The sequence below is a fragment of the Mercenaria mercenaria genome, chromosome 17 (assembly GCF_021730395.1).
Source record: "Mercenaria mercenaria strain notata chromosome 17, MADL_Memer_1, whole genome shotgun sequence".
In the NCBI taxonomy this organism is placed as follows: domain Eukaryota; kingdom Metazoa; phylum Mollusca; class Bivalvia; order Venerida; family Veneridae; genus Mercenaria; species Mercenaria mercenaria.
The window spans coordinates 48,002,501-48,021,785 of NC_069377.1; the positions used below are offsets into that span (position 1 = coordinate 48,002,501).

The window sequence follows — 19,285 nt, forward strand, 5'->3', positions numbered from 1 at the left end:
AATGAATAAATCCTAAATGTTTTTGTTGTGCAAAAAAGTATGATATTGTGTCTAAAACAGTTTTCATTTTCCACTCAATTGTGTAATTGCAAGGGAAGCAAACTAACATATATCTCTGCTTATAAGTACTAGCCCAAGGCAAGAGTTGTCATTCTTTGTGGATCACAACTTTAAATTAAAAATTAAAACCTGCTATTGATATTAACAAAACTATCATAAACTTCACATTTGTGAAATCATTTTTGGTTATTTCAAGGACATGGAAATCAGTTTCTAGACTTTATTTAATGTATTACTATCATTGAAAATTTTAGGGTCTGTCTCTACTATTTGATATATTGTCACAGATTTGAAAATGTTTGCTTAGTTTACTTTTGAACTGCAGCACGTTCGTGTAGATCATGACTTAAGAGTGTGTTTACAAAAGATCTGATAATTCTTCGTAATAGAAAGTGGTGTTGATTTATTTCTACTACCTTTACTAATACTAATACTTATATTTTTGATTAACTACAGTAAAACAAGACATGAACATATTTTGGCCAGTTTTTCAACTGTTTAGTTGTGACTTAACCTCTGAGTTAAGACGTGTTGTATATATTTACAACGACTTAATCAGCACGTGAATATCGGGCACGCGAAATGATAAACATTCGTTTTGATTTTTCTACCCCAAGCGGTGTCAGCAATGACTTACCTTTCTATCGTTATTTCAGTCTGGGGGCAGGGTGGTTTAAAAAAAATACTGAGGCGGAATAATTAAATATAGATGAACATTTTTAACAAGAGGTCATTGGAAAATGTTGAGAATAGAAAAATCAGGTCAGCCTCTATAAACCTTATTTGACTATTGTTCGTCCCCTTGGAGTCCCCTTGGATTAGCTGGGAAAAAATATACGCATGGGCACCACGTAATTGTCGTGACCAGTGCTGGGAATAAAATGATATAAATTGTTGTTTTAAAGAATATTGTTACAGAACAGACTCTCTAAGAAGATAATGACCTCAACTTTTCTGTGACCTATACCTTTGAACTAATGACCCCCAAAACAATGGGGTTCATCTTCTGACCAATGACAAACTTCCTATGAAGTTTGACGACTGTAGACCAAAGCAATCTTCAGTTAATGATTTGTTCAAGGTCAAGGCGACCTTGACCTTTGAGCAACCGCCTTCAAAATCAGTAAGGGCTGTCTGTTGAACATGACCAAAAGGACTACCAAGTTTGAGGTTTGAGGTTCCAACGTCAAAGCATTCTAAAGTTATTAATCGGAATCCAATGGGACAGACGGAGAGACAAACAGTACAGTCACTATATGCCGCCTTATTCCGCATAACATTTTTTCACAGGTAGATATTAATGATACAACATGTAAATGTACAGGTAAAATAGCGATGAGACGCTTCGTTGAATGCATTAACCGGTTTATGGTGAGTGACGAAGGCTAAGGTAATATTTCGTAAATATGCGCGCGCAGTTTTAGTAAAAACCAGTGCAAGGTTAAGCGATGAATAAACTATTACTGGTTTAAACCTTCGTTAGTGCCAGAGCTGAAAAACTGGCCATTTGATTTCCTTTTATTCTTGTTACGCATTTAATATTCGTGGATTCGAATTGACAAAATGACGGAGGAGAAACGGCGATTACTGTTTCCAGAATTTGAACACTTGAACGGCCTTGATGATGACAGCAGTGATCAGTATAAGAGTCAACTAAAAAGCCAGCCATATCTGCACAATAAGAATGAACTGTCTACAAGCTCTAAGGAACGGCAAGAAACGTGTTTTAAAAATGTTACCAGTGATTACAGCGGTTATGGGAGACAGGTATCATCACCAGTGGTTGCAAAGGTCACCAATGCGTCATTACCGTTCGTTTTGAAACTTCTTGTTGTTTTTGCATGTTTGGTATCAATTTTAATATCAATGGGCTTGGGTTACAGTCTTAGTGTTCTCTATGCGCAACTGATTCGAGTTTTTGAAGTAGATCGTTCGATAGTTGTACTGAATCAAAGCTTCTACGAGGCTTTACTGGCAGTTGGCGGAGCACTTTGGAGCTTCCCTGTATCTAAAATAGGATATGGTTTCTGTATTATTATTGGCGGCCTCGTCGGGAGTATTTGTGTTGCTGTTAGTTCAGTAGCAGCTAATGTACCAACGATTATAATTCTTGTCGGCATTATGTCGGGAGCCTCGTTTGGGGTCGTGTACATGGGGCCGTTTGTCGTTGCCGGGGATATATTTGACAGCTATAAAACCGCCGTGATCGGATTCGTTTCAATAGGCTCAAGTTTAGGACAGTTCACTATGTCATATTTTATGGAAATATGCATTGAAAAATACGACTGGAACGGCGCTCTACTAGTGATTGGAGGGATTTGTCTAAATGCCGTACCATGCGGTATGTTAATGGTTCTAAATCAGCGTCACTCTTCGAAGTCTGACCTAAACAAACCATCTGCTTCGGCCAAACAGAGTTTGTTCAAACTAACACTATTTAAACAGAAGTTGTTTTGGTTATTACTTCTGAATTCTGTGATACTGGCTTTCACCGCCCTTGCAGAAAGTCGTTTCATGGTGGATCTTGTTGAACTGAAAGGATTCGAACGCAAAGTAGGTTCGTTCTTTATCACGATGATCGGCGTTAGTAATCTCATTGGAGGTCTGATTGGATCGCTGTCAAAAATCACGTGCAAAATCAGCAGTGCTACTCATATGGGCTATTGGATTCTAGTTACGGGTCTTTCTCATGGCCTTGTCGTGTATGTGGACTCCTATTCCGGACTCCTTGCCGCATCATTAGTGAACGGCTTATGTATCGGAAATATTTACGCTCACGTTGCCATCGCCATGTACGAAATCTACGGTACGGAAGACTACGCACCCTCGTTTGCGACATGGAACGTTATGAAAGGTGTAGGGAATTTTCTAGGAGGTTACTTTGGAGGGTTTATACACGACACAACGGGGAGTTATGATTTACTGTTTCAAACATCAATTGTTCTAAGTATATTTTACTCACTGTCATTTTTTGGAATTGTTTTGTACAGGAAATACAAGGCTAAACATAGTGGATATGTTAAAATATGAGAAATAACCATTACGAACCTTTAGTAATATCGACCTAACGGAAAATCGATAACTTTGTCTATATAAACAAAGAAGGATAAAATTACTTAAATAGAAAAAGGCCTATTTGGAAATTCAAAAAACGGTACCCCATAAATTGAAGGGTTTTTTCTGGATCTTATGAATATTTTTTCCAAAATATATTTTAATGTTTTGTTGGTCCTTTTTGTCCTTAAATAGATACATCTCAGTTCATATAGACTTTGTAGAAAGCGACCAGCTTTAATATTTGTACATATAGTTATACAGGATATACATATATCTTGATGGTAAAATTCGACATATAACTGCTTTAATTTATGAATTCAGATTAAAATATTGAAAGGAGGTTCGGAAAAAAAGAATTATTTTAGTTCATCAAGGCACTCAGATTTATGGAAGATAAAATTTGTTTTAAAAAATCATATCATAAATTAAGTTAAAATGTAAGTCCTTATCCTTTTGTATGTTCATTCCGACTTAATACCTGTGTTTATTCGTTGAAAATTGAGTCATTTATTCATTTATTGTTTAGTTTACTCCCTTAATCGGACACAATTACATTTTTCGTTTTAAATAACATAAAATTGAATTGTATCAAATGTTTAATCACCCTTTAAATTTCATTGTGTATTACAATGTTGCCTAGGGGTAAGCAATATCCGGTGCTGGGTATAAAAGTATGATCATTCCCCCACTTAACTAGCGTAGTGTTTTAGGGTTTTATCTTATTGAAATTGTAATTTTTTCACTTTTTTCTGTTTTTATTGGTCTTTTTCCTTTCTCTGGGGGATTTAAAATTTGTTGATCATAAAAACTATTACCTAGTTTTTATAATAAATTATTAAGGGAAAAAGGGGAAAACTGATGGCATGATAAAAAGTCACAGTTAGATTTTGAAGACGTGTTACAGTTAGAAGTACTGTGGGTTTTTTAAATGATATAATAAACTTCTGAAAGTGGCCAAAGTAATAATAGTTATTTAAAGTATTTTAATTGCGACTCTGTTTTTGAAAAATATTTATCACGGAGATTTTAATTTTTATTTACAGACCCGTTTTCTTGTGCGTAAATTTTCTTTTGAGACAACATTTTATGTTCATCACGATTATGTTTCTGTATTAACAAGTTTTAAAATACTCAAAGACAGCCCTTTTATAATGGCTTTATAAATCTGGGCTATCATTTTTATCATGTTTTTATGTGCTAGATTACCTAAAAATAATTGAATTTATTATAACAAAAAGCAACTTTATGATTAGAGTGTAAAATATGTTATTCTTTTTGATATTTAAGATAAATATTCATATTCTTAAATATTACTTTTATTTGACATTAAAAAAGTTTATAAAAATTTTCGACTTTTCCGTTTTTTTTCAATTTAATTTTTTCCTTTCCCCTTGGGGAAAGGGAACACTTAAAATTTGGTAAGTCACACTTGACTGAGCAATGCCCGGGAAAAGCTGTTGCAATCATACTCCTGACCTTAGAAATAAACTCCTCTTTTTCTTTCCTAATTGAGGCACTTCTCGCTAAACGCGCTCTCGTATACATATACTTAACCCGAGATGTAAAAGGGGCTTTGTTGAAACTGCCAAACATCTTATTTGCAAAAAGGGTTAACATACGTGTTACCTTCGAATGCGGGGTCAATGGGGAATACAAACCCCTTTGGACCCTCAAATTACGCAACAAATGGACGCATCGAAGGTACACTACTGTGGACATTGATGGCCCGGGTAAATTTGGTATAGCCGTTTTTCTTAATTGCCGTTTTACCAATAAAAAGGGTAACGGATTTTTTTTTTGAAAATTTAAAAACTTATTTTGGTACATACTTGGAATAGGGGACTTTAATTTTTTTGGCAAAAAAAACAACTAGTTCTTTTTCAAATTTTAGTCCCTTTTTTTTTATTTTGATATGGAAAAAAACGAAAACCCTTGGTGCAAAATGAACGCCCCCGGGGACTTTTTAAAACGGGGGTTAGGGAATGTAAATAAAGTAAAATGGTTTTGTCCTGTGTCCGTTCCGGGGGTTCCACACACTGATGGAATTTTTAAAAACACTTTGAAACCAAAAAATTTACAAGATGATCTTATTATTTATAAGAGGCCCCTAGAAGGAATTTTATACATTTTAACTTGATTAAGCGCATTCAAGTTCACGTTAGGTAAAAACCCCCCCCAAGCATGAACGAAAGGAAGCTAACCGCGTGGGTCTTGCGTTAGCTGGTAAACCCCCGCCGTAAATATAAAAATTGTCCAGTCAAAAAAATGCCCAAAGCTTTTTAATTATCGTTTTTGCCCCCGTGATACACAACAACAAAAATTTTAGAGGAAAATCGACAATCTGCCCCGTTTTATTGATTTTTTAATTGTTAGGTAAAGCTGTCCCGCTTATCGGTTAAGAACTGTTATTAAAAGTTAGTAACGACTTTAAAAGTTTAATTCGAAAGTACATTTCCTTATATGGTTTTAAAAAAGAAGGAAGCCAGGCGTTGTAAAAGGCCTTTTTTGTGCGAATTATATCATTGGGTACCCCTTTAAAAACATGTGGAAAAGTCTAAAAAAAGACAAAAATGTTTAAGTACATCGAAATTTAAAAAGTGTAAAAACTCCAATTGTGCCTTGATAGCAAGGATGAAAAATTTTTAATGGTTTTTATCATTAAAATTAAAAATGTTTTTCCTTTTCGCAGAACTAAAGCACTCCCGTAATTTTCACACATAAAGATTTGGGATGTTCCTTATCTGATATCCAAAATTTTCCCCAAGTACTCCAAAATTTTTGGTAGAAACTCAAAATATGTGTTTTTCTGAAGCGTTTCTTTGGTGGCTCGTTTCTAGTATGCCGTGCTGTTGTGTTGAGACCCCCGCCAGAAGAAAAACAGGACATCATGGTAAATAATTTTATTCTACAAGAATTTCCGTAAAGAAAAATGGAAAAATTAAGAACTATTTACTTTGGACTTCTTTCGATATACTAGGGCCAAATTTAATGCACAAAAAACAAGGTAAAAATTGCCTAAGGGCGTTTTTTGTTGTAAAAACTCATTTGGGTTTTTCAAACCTTTTTGCAAAATTTTTGTTTGTTTTGGGTAAAACTGGTTTTGATTCAAAAAAGGTTTTGTGTCTTTGTTTTAAAAAACCGCAACCGGTTTTGTAAAACCGACCAAACTGCCCCCGGAGGCGGTTTGTTCTTTTTGTTGTATCCGAAATTTATTGCATTTCAGAAAAAATGGGGGACCGTGTGGACCAAAATGGAAAGGGGTAAAGAAAAAATTAAAATTGGTTTTTTTCTGGTGAAAACCGTGGTAATCTTTATGCTCACCGAATTAAATTTGCAATAATTACTTCTAAAAACTTCTCTTTGATTGGATTATCTTTTTCATCATTTTCTCAAACCATAAAAATTTTCCCATTCATTTCTTTCCAAGATTATTCGACCCCAACAGCCCAAAACCCCATTCTGTTTATAAATAAAGTTTTATTTTTTAGTAAATTGTCTGTTTCTGAAGGATAACATACTAGCAATATTTTGTATTTAAATAAATGTCTCAGTAGCTAAGAAAGGGATCATTCTTTAGTGTAAAGAAACAACTTTTTTTTTGTAAAAAATTTGGGTTTAAAGCCCTAGCAAAAAACCCCATCATTGCATAATTTTATATGCACATAAAATCATTAGTATATAAATACAATGCAAAGCAGTTCTCTAGCCAACTAAAAGATGCATTTTTTAAATTTTAAAGCAAATGAGTATTTTTTTATTTTGCATGAAAATATTCAATTTCAATGAACTTTCATTTTTCCTAAATTTTTCATTTTTTTTCATCCCGAAAGAATTAATTGAAAAAAAAATTTAGCAGAAAAAGCCGAAAAACACTGCAAAGTCAAAAATATTTGGGGGACAAATTTTATGGATTCATAGTTTGAAATTAATTGCTAAAAAGCCCATAAAATACCATCGTTTTTATTTTAAAAAGTTAAATTCCATAAATTCGGTCCCCAGAAATGCCTTTCAATATAGAAAAAGCATTATTAACAAAAAAAATAAAATGACTATTAAGTCTGTAAAAAGAGCTGATCCTTTTTGTCAAATTTTGTACAATTTTTTACAATGCAAATTTGGGGACAATTTGCACAAGTTTTTTCAATTGATAATGCATTGTCTCGAGTGCCTTGAGATAGTGACTTCCCCTTGTAAAAAAAAAATTTTTCTTTGATTGTTTGACGAGCTCCTAGCTTAGCCTTTTTTGTCTCCCTCTTCATTCCCTCCCAAGCCCCAAAATGGGTGGAATCCCTGAAGTGCTCTTGGGCAGGTTAACCAGGCCGCTTTTCCCCGCTGCTGCGGGGGCTTTATTGTGATCAAACTTCCAGACAGACAGTGCACTGTAAAAAGCGACTGGGAAAATTTTTTTCGCGGTTTTCAATCTTTCAGCGGCCTTCATGGTGTTCAGTCTTGTGCGTTTTTAATTCGTGTGTGTAAGAAAATTTCATTTCACCGAATACTTAATTAATACATAATATCAATTTTTTTTAAATAAGTAAACCGGGTTTCTGGCCCCCTTTAATACGTGACAAAAAAAAGTTAAAAGTTTTAAGTATTATCGATAAAGTCGGGGGTGTATTGGATCCACCCAACTAAAATTTTTGCCGTTTTGGGGGATGACAGTGGTCATCAGAAAAAAAGTCAGAGATTAAATAAGTAAACCCTTTTTTTTGAAGAATCTTAATTAAAAAATATTTAAACAATTTTTTGTGAGGAAAAATACACTGCGGGCCTAAAATAAATGGGTTTTTTTAAATCATCCAGACCAGTCAGAGTTTTTGTGTTTTGCTTAAAACCTTGGGGGTTATATAACATCACTATTTTTGCACTTAACTACACACAACTGTCAAACTTTGCTGAGGTGTCAAAAAAAGGGAAACAGCAATGATTTCAATTTGGAGTTACCCCTGTTACAAAACATTTTTCTCTAAGTTTTCATCAAATTGAAATAAAAAAAAGTTGCGGGATTTGGATACAGTTAAATGACTAATCTCATTCTTAGTCTTTGGGGCCGGGATGGTTTGGGTGTTGATTTTAAATTATTTGCCCTTCATGCGTGTGTTGAACCTTGTCAGGTGTAGAATTTCTTCATTGTGGATTTTTAAGTAATCCAGCTGACAAAAAGGACAGTGGTTTAACCTAGTCCCCGCCCAACCTTAAATAATGCATTGAAATTGATATATGCCCTTAATTCTGTCATCTACATTAAATTTAACAAAACCAAACTTTGTATTCACCAATGGTCTAATGGCTTAGTTGTTGAGTGAAAAAAGGCAGGTTCAACTTTTATGCCATAATTACCCTTGCATAAACACATGTTAAATAGTGTCGGCACATGGGGAATAAAGTAGTACATTATTTAAATTTTTTGGGCCCCTTAGAACAAAACTGCATTTATCCCATTTAGAAAATTTAATCAACTTTTTCAAATTTCGTCATTTTGTTCATAAAAACCGCCTTTGTTCAAGAACTCATTTTAAAGAAACCAGTTAAGTTCATCATTATTTTTTACCCAAAAAAAACCTAAAACCCAAACCGGTTTTTTGCAAAAAAAAAGCCCCCTTAAATTGAATCCTTTTCGTTAGTTTTAAAAAAATCCTACCGAATACCGTCCAGCGAAAACGGGAAAAAATACCGAAACTCTCTGAGCCAAATACTGCCCTTTTTATTTAAAATGCCATACCCAAACAAAAACACATACTTTACCTATACAGTGATAAACACGAGGAAAATCACTTCATTCATGTAACATTTTTGTTTGTAATTTCCTTGTTACTAAATGGATTTTAATAAAACAAAAAGTGTCAAAGAGAGAAAAAAACAGTGCTTTTCGGGGGGCCACAAAACGTCTTAAAAACACTTTAAATTTGTTCTGTTTCAAGCACTTGCAGAAATTATGTACTCGGGAGAAATTTTGGAAAAAAGTATAAAGAATTTCAGGCAGACATTTGGGGCAGGAAAGCCCCTATTTCATGTCTTCGGGGGCCTTTTCATCTTACAAAAATTGAAAAAAGTGGAAAAGGGAATTTATAAGAAAAAATATAAACCCGAGGTATAACACCGGAAAGCACCTGGTTGCCAAAAACCAAAATTTTTTTAAAAAACTGTCCTTTTAAAAAAGGGCTATACACCCAAAACTTAGTTTAAACCTAGGGAAATCCCGTACTAAAAGGCCAAAAAGTTGTTCATCATTGGTGGGTTATGAATGACCCTGTTTCAAAAAAGTTTGTCTGCTGTGTTTTCCTTGAGTTTATTAGATTTGTAAAAGAAAAACGAGAAAAAAGGTATATCTTTTTTGTTTTAACAGTCACGCATAAAAAAATTTAAATTAATTAATTACGTTAATACAAAAAACTTATACATAAGTTACACAAATTAAAAATTGGAAAAACTGTCCTGAACATTATTATTTAAAAATTTTTTCAAAAAATTTAAGGAAAAAAAGGGTCCTTGTGTGTCTGTAACAATTTTCACCAACCCGAAGACGTTTTATGTCCCAACGTTTGCCTTTAAATCTGTTTTAAAAGAACCCGGGAAAAGCCATTGTTTAAAGGCCAGATTACCAAAACCCAATCCTTTTGAAATTTCGCCCATTTCGCAGGGAAAAAACCCGTGTCGGGCCCTTTCTGGGGGGGGGGGGGGGGGGGGGGGGGGGGGGGGGGGGGGGGGGGGGGGGGGGGGGGGGTTTTGAAAAATTTTGTGTGACGTTTTAAAATTTTACAATTGCTGTGCTGCCAGACAAGGGTAATTGTTTTCAATCTTCCGAAAAGGCAACCGTTTTTGATTTTTGGCCGCGCAACACAAACAAGTAGGGTTAGTTAAAGAAAGTAATTTAAACGATTTTATATGAAAAATGGTTAAAACATTTGAAAAAAAAAAGATCTGTTAGAAAATTTGATCGAGCTACGAAAATAAACAAAAAAAAACCCGAGAGAAAACGTTCCCTGTTAGTTGTTCACTGTAACTAAAGGGTTTTTGGAACTGCTTTGAATTTTTGAACTTGCGATTCATTCAAGCCTCATTGACTGCTCTTGTGACATCAGCCAATAGTGACATGTGCTCGGGCTGTGTTGTCGCAAACCCGGGCTTCCGATCAAACAAAAAGAACACAAACAGATTACTGTAAAAAAAACCATTTCAATGGCAGAAGGGCAAACTAAAGATTAAATGCCCTTTTACCCACTATGAAAAATTAATTAAATAGAGATTACGTACCGAATTTCCTTTGAAAAAACCTTTTTTACTGCTAAATGTAGGAATTTTTTTTCGTAACTTCTATTGCAAAGTAAAAAGATACTTATCGCAGGTTAAAAATACTGAAAAAAAAAAACGAACATTATTTGACACTAATTAGACCTTTCATACTCAAAAACTGTCTGGTAAAATTTCTTGCATAACAATACTTTTTTCACTGGACCCCCCATGTACAAACGGGAAAAATCGTGTGCAAACAAGCTTTTCACGTGTGTTATACAAATTTTTATTTTGAAAGCTTTGCCGGGGGGAGTATGTGGGTTTTTTCGCGCGATGATATTTGGCATCTGCACTTTTTTCTTCCATAAAAACCTTTTCTTTAGCATTATAAAAAAAAAATAAAAACCATTGATGTTTACGTACATTTCCAAACCCCAAAGTACTGCCCCCAATGTACGCCTAGCTTCTCTTAAGTTTACTCCCTTTAAAAAGCGTCTGTTCGTTATTGAAATAACTGTGAATAAATAAGTACGCGTGAAACCTTGTGTATTCCCCTTTTTAGGTATTATATTAATGATTTTTGTTAGTTCAGTGGTTTTTTTTTACCTGATTTTTGGGCAGAATTCATATAAAAAATTTCGAAAGCGGCCCCTAGCTTCGAATAACCGACTCTGTTTGTTCGTACTCAAAAAAAATTCGAATGTAAATGTTATTTTTAAAAAAATTGTGTTCCTGTTTATCAAATTTTTAAGTTTATGCAAAATTAGTGAAATGTAATTTTTGTAATAACAAAAATAAAAATAAGATCCCAAAAAACTTCAAATCACGTTTTTTAGTAGTGGTGTTGTTATGTGTCCCCCGGTTATGGATAAAAAAACATTTTTAAACCGTTTCCAAGAACAACAAGGGTAAAAAAAAAAATGCCCAAAATCGTCCTTCGGTTGGGTCAAAAACAATCCCCGGGCTTCTGCAGATTTAATACACAAAAAAAAGGTATTTTTTCCCTACAACCTGCTTCGAGTGCTGGAGGGGGGTTCGCTTTTGGCCATGTACCCAAAGATCTAAAAAAATTATAAAAGAAAGGTTCCTGTTTGGGCGATAGTGCTAAAAATACGGGCAACATTGGGCAGGGGCGGAAGAGGAGGGGGCCCTGACCCGAAGTCTTTGACTCTCTGACATCCTTAGGTCACCTGGCATAGTTTTAGACAATATCGAAAGGCAAACTTAACACAGAAATTTACGTCAGACGACCTTCATCTTTTCCCCAAAATAAAGAAAATGAAAGTACACAGGCTACACTTGAAAACGAAAGTCGCCATTGTATTGGTCTATATCCAGGGTTCACGCGCATGGGTCACCCCGTCTAAAGGGAATCAATCTTAAACATTTTTTAATGATTTGAAAAAAAAAATGGGGGGTTTAGCGCGCATGTTAGTTTTTTATCTGGAAAAAAAAATTTGCACTCGAAATATTGACTCAGATGCCAAGTTTTTCCCTATTTTTAGAGCTACAGACCCAACATTTGAAAAAATCTGTGTTATAAATGTTTTCGTGGAACGTAAAAGGACCATCAGACGAAATACGATTTTTTACGTTACAGGTGCGGAAAGGATATCAGATCTTTTCTGCCTGCTTCTAACACATGTTTCTCTCAAAACCTGAATAACCATATCTTCTTTGCCAACCAAAATTCATTTTCATGCCATTTAGTCGATGTTACAGCTACATGCTGTAAATGAAACTAAATCATCGTTTGCAAACGTTACCCATGCAGTGCCAAGACTCTGGGTGGATGGATTTCACGCTTATTTTTTATACGAGCACCACTGCATTAAAAAAACCCAAAACACACACATATTTTTGTGGGAAGCTGAGTGAAAAGGGGAGATGTAAAAATGAATGCATTTTTTTTTGGGGTTTAGTGGGGGTACAAAACACATTGGGCTTGTTAAAATCCAAGAATCGCGCTAATTCTTGGATGATTTTTCAGAAGCCAATGTGGTTTTTTTAACCCTAAAAAAACACAAAAAAAACATTTAGCACTTGGTTAATTAGTTTATTGTCTTAATGTATTTGTTACAAGCCTTTAAACAATAGTATGAAAAACGAAAAATAACAACAAATGGATTTGGGCCCCGCGTTTTTACCCCAAAAACCCGCAAACGGCCCGTCACACTTACGAAATTAAATAGTTCACATTTAAAGCATTGGCTACCAGATGCAAAACTTGTATAAGTCGGGGTGAAGTATAGCAATATCATTTGCTGCATTCTATATGTGGTTTTTGCATGGCCAAGAAATGGCAACACTGCGTGTGCTTAGTTAACATGTGGAGGAAAATAATCACATTTTAACAAAGTCAATAAAAGCGGAAGGTGACATTAAGTTTGGTTAAATCACTCCAAAAAATAAGTTTTTAAACAATGTTATGCTCATCATCGAAGTTAATGGTGGTCATAAATGCAGCACTGTGAACGACATTACTACCAACCCTTTCCCCAAGCAAATTTTTTCACCCATGCAAGTTTAACGGCTCGATCTTTATGTACTATTTTCAGAAAGAAACGTACCGGAAATTTTTTAAAGGTCCGGAATGATACATCTGTGGGAAAATAAAAAATTGTCTTTCCACCAAAACTAAATTTGGGCTTAAGTACGTCCAGGGCTCATTGGCCGCTGTACTTTAAAATCATTTAAAAATTTGGGAACAAAATTTTTTTTGTTTGGGGAAAAATCCTGGAATTGCAGAGAGGTAATCTTTACCCTATTGGCAAAAAAAACACCGAAAGGGACATGTTCGCGGTCTATACTCTACGGTGCATGCATTCATATGCTTCATTGTGTCTGAAAGGGCGGATGAACCGTTATTAAACTTAAACACTGACTGGCTGAAAGTTAACACAGACTGCTATGAACAAAGACATTTATGTAAATCTTAGTAACCTTGTTCGCTTTTGTAAGACTGAAGGGAATTTTTTAGGGAATTTCTCAAAATAAAGACAATGAAAACTATCTCCACGCATTTTAAAATTTTCTTCTTTATATTTGCCCGTCAAAATTTAAAAATCTTTATTTGTTTTTAAAAAACACGTCTTTGACTCCCTTTAAAACCACAGTAATCGTTCCCCCCCCCTGCGTAGGTGTCTAAAAATTTTTTTTGTTGATACACTTGATCCGTGCATGCCTTTTAAACATTCCCAAACCGATCAACAACGCGATATCGTAATTTTAAAATGCAAGATTCAACGAATAAAAAAATTTTTTACAGCAGTCAGCCCTAAAAGGGATACTTCTGTAAAGTAATTAAAAATATCGTCCAAAAACCAGCGTTTCGAAAACAAAAAAACATTTTGGGGCTATAGTTGTAGTATGATTTTATGATTACAAAACTAATTTTTAAAAAGGCTTGAAACTTTATTTTTAAAAAGGGTTTCGGCCAGCTGTTTTGAGACCACAGCAGTTTTGGTTCAACCCGTTTACAGTTGGACACTACGCTTTCTTTGTCGTGTCGCGGGAAAAGGGTGATGACTCTGTGAAAAGCAGTTTTAAAACCACCAGGACTGAACTGACTGTTTTAATTTTCTTCTGGCCTGTTCATTGGCCCTTAAGTGTGTTTCTCCTGATTCTCTTCTTTTGCAAAGGCATCGAGTACATACATTTTGGGTTTTTAAGGTTTCTTTTTTTCATAAGAGCTTTTTTTTTTGTCTTTCATGTCATGCCTTTTGTTTTCCCTTGCGGTGCTAGACTTTTTACCTAGCCCCCCCGCTTACTCAGAGGGAGAGCTTGGGCAAGGATCGCGGCGGGGAGGTCGCAGCGATCCCCGGGGGGGGCGTTTTTCTCCCTGCGATTTGAAAAAGACATTGGTCTGAAATCATTCGTCCCCTTTCTTTGATAATTCAGGGGAATTAAATTACTTGCGGAAACGGTTTGTACGGTACAAATCCAGGGCACTGGTTAGGCTATGCCCGCTGTTACACGACGAAATACGTTGAAAAAAGGCGTTAACCCAAAAAACAAAGAATTCACCCGGCGGGATTACTTTTTTTCACTGCCCCCTTTACTTGGGAAAATGGTAGGGGGAAAAAAATAGGGTTTTGGGTGCGCACCATAAACCCTTTTAAGTCCCCAGTGGTGTTTTTTACCATAGACCGTTTTAGGGGGGTGCCCCACTGTGTTCCTTTTTTGTTTTTGTCCTCGTGTTTGCTTTTAGTGTGTGTGTTAGAAAATGTGCCATATGGTGCTATGGGTTTTTGTTTTGGGGGGGCACTTTTTGATACTGGCATTCCTGTTTTATAAACATTGTTATTTTTTGTTGTCAAGGGTTTGTATAGGTTTTCTACATTGCTGTAAACTTGAAAATGTTGCCCAAAAGGAACCTTGGGAAAATAAGAATTATACCGTGGTCGAATTTTTTTTTGGCCCATATTTTTAAAGTAACAGACTTTAAAGCAAAAACTAAAGACGGCAAAAAACCTACAAAAACCTCAAAATTTTTTCCTTTTTCCCTGTTTTTAACGATCCTTAGATAGTTAGCTAAAATGCTGTACAACACCAGATGGAATGCTACTTTCACCGGCAAAAAAAACAAATTCTAAATTTTAAAATCAAAATTAAGAGAAAATAAAAATTTAAAAAAGAGTGATGAACGCGAAAAACTTTTATCAATATTGACTAAATTTTTTCAACAAAGATATTTAAAAAAGTATATTGAATCGAAAAATTTTATGCAAAACCCTTTTAAAACTATTTAACACTCGAGCGGTTTTTACGCGTTCGAAATAATTTCACTTTGGGCTGCCCCATTGGAAATTATTCCCACGAAAAAACCACCCGTCGTGCCAAATAGTGTTTTAAAAACTGTTTTTACTAAAAAATTTTTCTTTAAACAATTTCACATTTTATAAAATATTGAGTACGAAGTATTTTATACGATACCTAACTGTTTGTTTACAAACAAACATATCTGAATGTATTTTGTTAAAAAGCTTTTAATTTCTATTCTCCTGTCTTGAGAATAAATGTATAAAGGATATCTAATTTCTATGCTCTTCTTTAAAATTTTCTTCCCGAAAATTTTCGCCTTTTGTTTAGTTTTGTCTGGGCCCGGCGTTTGTCACGAGGGAAACAAGCTGTTTAGGTTAACCATTTTCGTTACGTTATTTCCCCGTTTAAAAACCTCAAATTCTTTTTCAGATATAAATGGGCAATTCCCAAGTAAATACCCAACAGGATCAAACTATTACGTACGACGTTTAGTTTTTTCAAGAACGTTTTCTCCCTCCCTTAGTTTATTAAAGCTGTCTAAACATATTTGTAAACCGTTAATAACCCAAATCATTTAGTTTACGGGGCTTCAGGGCTTTGGATTTTTTCATATTCAGGGAAATTTCTTGTAAGCAAAAACAAAACCTTTTTACATTTGACCTCTATCTGGGTCAGAACCAGTTTCTCCATATCTTCGCAAAGACCTCCTCAATTATTCCCAGTGTAAAGATAAGACATTTCTGGTACATGTACTTTTAAAAAAGGACGTATTTTTCGAAAAACTTAAAATTCAACTTTAGAAAGATTGGGAAGCGGGGGTCTGCGTTTAAATTTTTTTTCTCAAAGCCCTCTGTTACGGTCTTCCAGCTTTGTTTTTTAAACCTTGACCTCTTTTTCATCGCTTCCCGTTCCTAGATGCTTGATTTCATTCAGTTTTTAAAAATCATGTCGGCATCCGGATGAAACATGTAAGGATCATGTAAGCTCTTTTCAAGAGTAATCATAAACTCTGTTAAAGATTCGAGTTTTAATTTTCGTATTACTTCAGGACAGTCAACAGACAAAATTTCGTTTAGACTTGTCTCATCCAGTCTTCTTTTCTGAAAGATAAAAAATTATTACAATTTGCACGTATTACTGGAAGCCAAAAGAGAAATGTTGATTTACTTCCTTCCCTTTAAAACAAAAATTATAAACAATTTATCTGTTGGGGGTCTGAACAAGCTGCCACTTCCTCTGTCTAGGTTATTTCATTTTCTTCTTTATCAACTGTACAACTGTTATGCGGTGGTTTTTCTTTTTTTGAATCGTCTTTTTTTTTTCCTGACAATTTAATGGGGTTTGCCAAGTTTGAATGTAAATTACGTTAAAAGAGTTCCCCGTGTTTCCTATTAAATATTTTAAAGTTTTTTTATGTCTGATTTGTTTCAGTTTAACAGAATGCAACTCAAAATTAAGATTTGTAATATGTTATAGGAACTGTTATTGTTCCTTCTCAAGGGAAGGGAAGGAACACTTATGGCGAACATGTCAAAAATTTACTGAGCAGGAAGGTAAAGGAAATTTTGTCAAAGGCATGAATACAAGAGCGCCGCCCTCTTGCACTCAAGCAAAACTGTTTTAGTTAAAGTTCAGTAATTTAAATCCCTTTTTTTTTCTAAAAAAAACGCAACTTCAGGTCTCTTTACATCTTTGAGAACACACTTTTCCTAAACCATTTTTCATGAAAGTTTTACACAAATTTAAAGAAAAAATGAAAAAAAATAGGGGGTTAGTAAAGTTCCTAGTGAAATGCCAGTAAGTTTTGGGCGCTACCCTAAAAAAAGGCGCAATTTGGCTCGTCCGCGCAGTGAATACCTCTCCCGTTTCGATCTGCAAAACTTGCCAGTGGGGGGTAGAACAGAAAACCGTTTTTTTTCTGAGAAAAACATAGTGAAAAAAGGTGATTAAAGCACTCGTTTTTAAACGAATTTGGGCCAAAAAAAATGGGGGAAAATTTGGATCTATTTATTATGAACTTCTTTTATTTTCACCGCGGAAGCACTTTTTTTTTTCTATTTTTACGATGAAAATAACGCTTTTACTCCAAGTAAACTGTCTCGATTATAAATATCTATATTTTGAAGTCATTAATCACTACTTCAGCTATAAAAGCTTTGGTTACGACGACGCAAAAAAGTCTTTATTGCCCCGCGGGCCGGGTTCGATTCCCGACGCGGGCATTAATTTTTTTTGATTTGGAACTTTTAAAAAATTTTGAAACAAAAATCCATTTTAATGTTCATAATATACCCAAAATTCATTTTAAAAAAAGATTATTTTTTGGCAAATTGGAGGGATTCTGCTTTTAAAAAAGTTGCTACGTTTGATAATTTAAAAACAGCGTGTAATTTTCCCACTCTGTAGGCCTAATCATGGGCAAATATCTTTAAAAAAAAATTAAAAAAAAAACAAAAAAAACAAGCACGCGGACCTATACATTTTATTTACTATATTATAGTTCATACTCTTATTTATGATTGTGAGAAGTTTCATTAAAATCTACATTGTAGAAAAATCCGCTCTATTTGCGAACATGTTATCAAAATTGTGATTTTCTCATTGACGCCCATTCAAGCTTTCATTAGTAATTCACAGATTTTGTAAAATTCCACAGTGGTTATATAACTTCTTAAACGAGCATCCAAATTTTTATGAGGGACTCTGGGCAATTTAAAAACCCCCTCCCAAATGTTTCGGCATCATAAAAAAAGTGTACCTCGGTGGGATTTTGGTCCCCTAGACCGATCCTGTATGATAATTTTCAGCTAGCTTTTTGACTACTCTTTTTTTGTTGGGTAAGTTTTTTATTCGCTTACATTTCAAATCCACTTTTTTTCCTGAAAATTTTTCAAAATTATCCTGATTTTGTGTTTTTCTAGCGTCTGAAAATAACAGAATAAAAAAAACACAGAGCAAAAATAAAAAATATCCGTTGTTTCGTAATTTTTTCTATTTCCAAATGTATACCTGTTATAAAAAATTTAAAGATATTCATAGTAAAATGCATTTATTAATAGTTATATTAACAAAAGTATAAGGAAATTATTATACTTACACACAGTAGCGCCACCAATCAATCTAATAAATAAATGTTGTATTTCGTGCTATTTTATATCATATATTCAATTTTATCAGCTTAATCAAACAGATTGCACAGTTTTCAAAAAATGACATGATTTATATACATGATATGTTTTGATATCGATGTTTTGACCACGTTTAGAGGTTTTTTACTGTAAAGGCACAAAAAACCTTTTCCCCATTAAACTATAAAAACTATTTTAAGTTTTATATTTATTTTTTACACCCAGCCAATTTTAGATTCCAAACCCTTTCCCCTTTTTGAGGTTTTTCTGAATGCTTTTTGGAAAAGGGCCTCCCTTTTAAAATCTTACCCTTTTCAAAGAACGTTTTTCTATTTTTTTTTTCGATACATTTGCAGTAAGTCCCAAATACTGAAATTTTCACATTCTAAAATGGGAAAGTAGTTTTCAGCAAATTGCTTTTTTTCTTTCTTTACAAATGGGATTCATTTTTTTTAAAAGGGGAAAAACTTTTTCACAATATCTTAAGTATCTATCAGAACAGTACGGCAAAACCCCTGAAAGGGCGGATAGATGTTGGAAAGATGTTTTTTTTTCAAATATTCTGTGTTTTATGATATACTCCCCAAACCGAACGCTTCATTATAATCCATTTTTGGTACACAACCTTCTTTTGGGGAATGGGTCCCTCCCCTTTAACAGGATGTTTTCAAATTCAAATTTTTTCCCAAAAACCCTCCCGATAAATTTGCAGCAAAAAAAATTTACGTAAACAGGTATACCCAGTGTTTCGGGAAATCAAGAGATAAATTTTTAAATAACAAAATCTAACGCGATGACCACATTCGATTCATAAAGAAGGCATGTGTGAATACGAAGCTAGTTCTTTTTTTTTTTTTTTGGAAAATGTTACTGATAAAAGTATAATCTGCATTTAATCTTGATTTTGATGAAAATCTGCTATATATAGCGTCCCACTGGCCCTGACCGAGATATATACGGGCATATGTCCGTGATGACTTAAGAAAATATGAGTTGTAAGCGGGATCCTCAGACCCATTTTGTTATTTCGTACGTCACATGTA

The 19,285-nt window shown here is 34.3% G+C and overlaps 1 protein-coding gene across 1 annotated transcript; it reads left to right on the forward strand.

Annotated features, from left to right (window-relative positions):
- Positions 1–1,465: 1,465 nt before the first annotated feature.
- LOC123536526 (monocarboxylate transporter 12-like) lies at positions 1,466–3,776 on the forward strand. The gene has a single exon (XM_045319742.2). The coding sequence runs from the start codon at positions 1,624–1,626 to the stop codon at positions 3,088–3,090; it is 1,467 nt and encodes a 488-aa protein (XP_045175677.1). The 5' UTR covers positions 1,466–1,623; the 3' UTR covers positions 3,091–3,776.
- Positions 3,777–19,285: the final 15,509 nt, after the last annotated feature.

Bases quoted from the DNA above. Each gene is read 5' to 3' on its own strand.
- LOC123536526 (XM_045319742.2), top strand. From the start codon at position 1,624: ATGACGGAGGAGAAACGGCGATTACTGTTTCCAGAATTTGAACACTTG.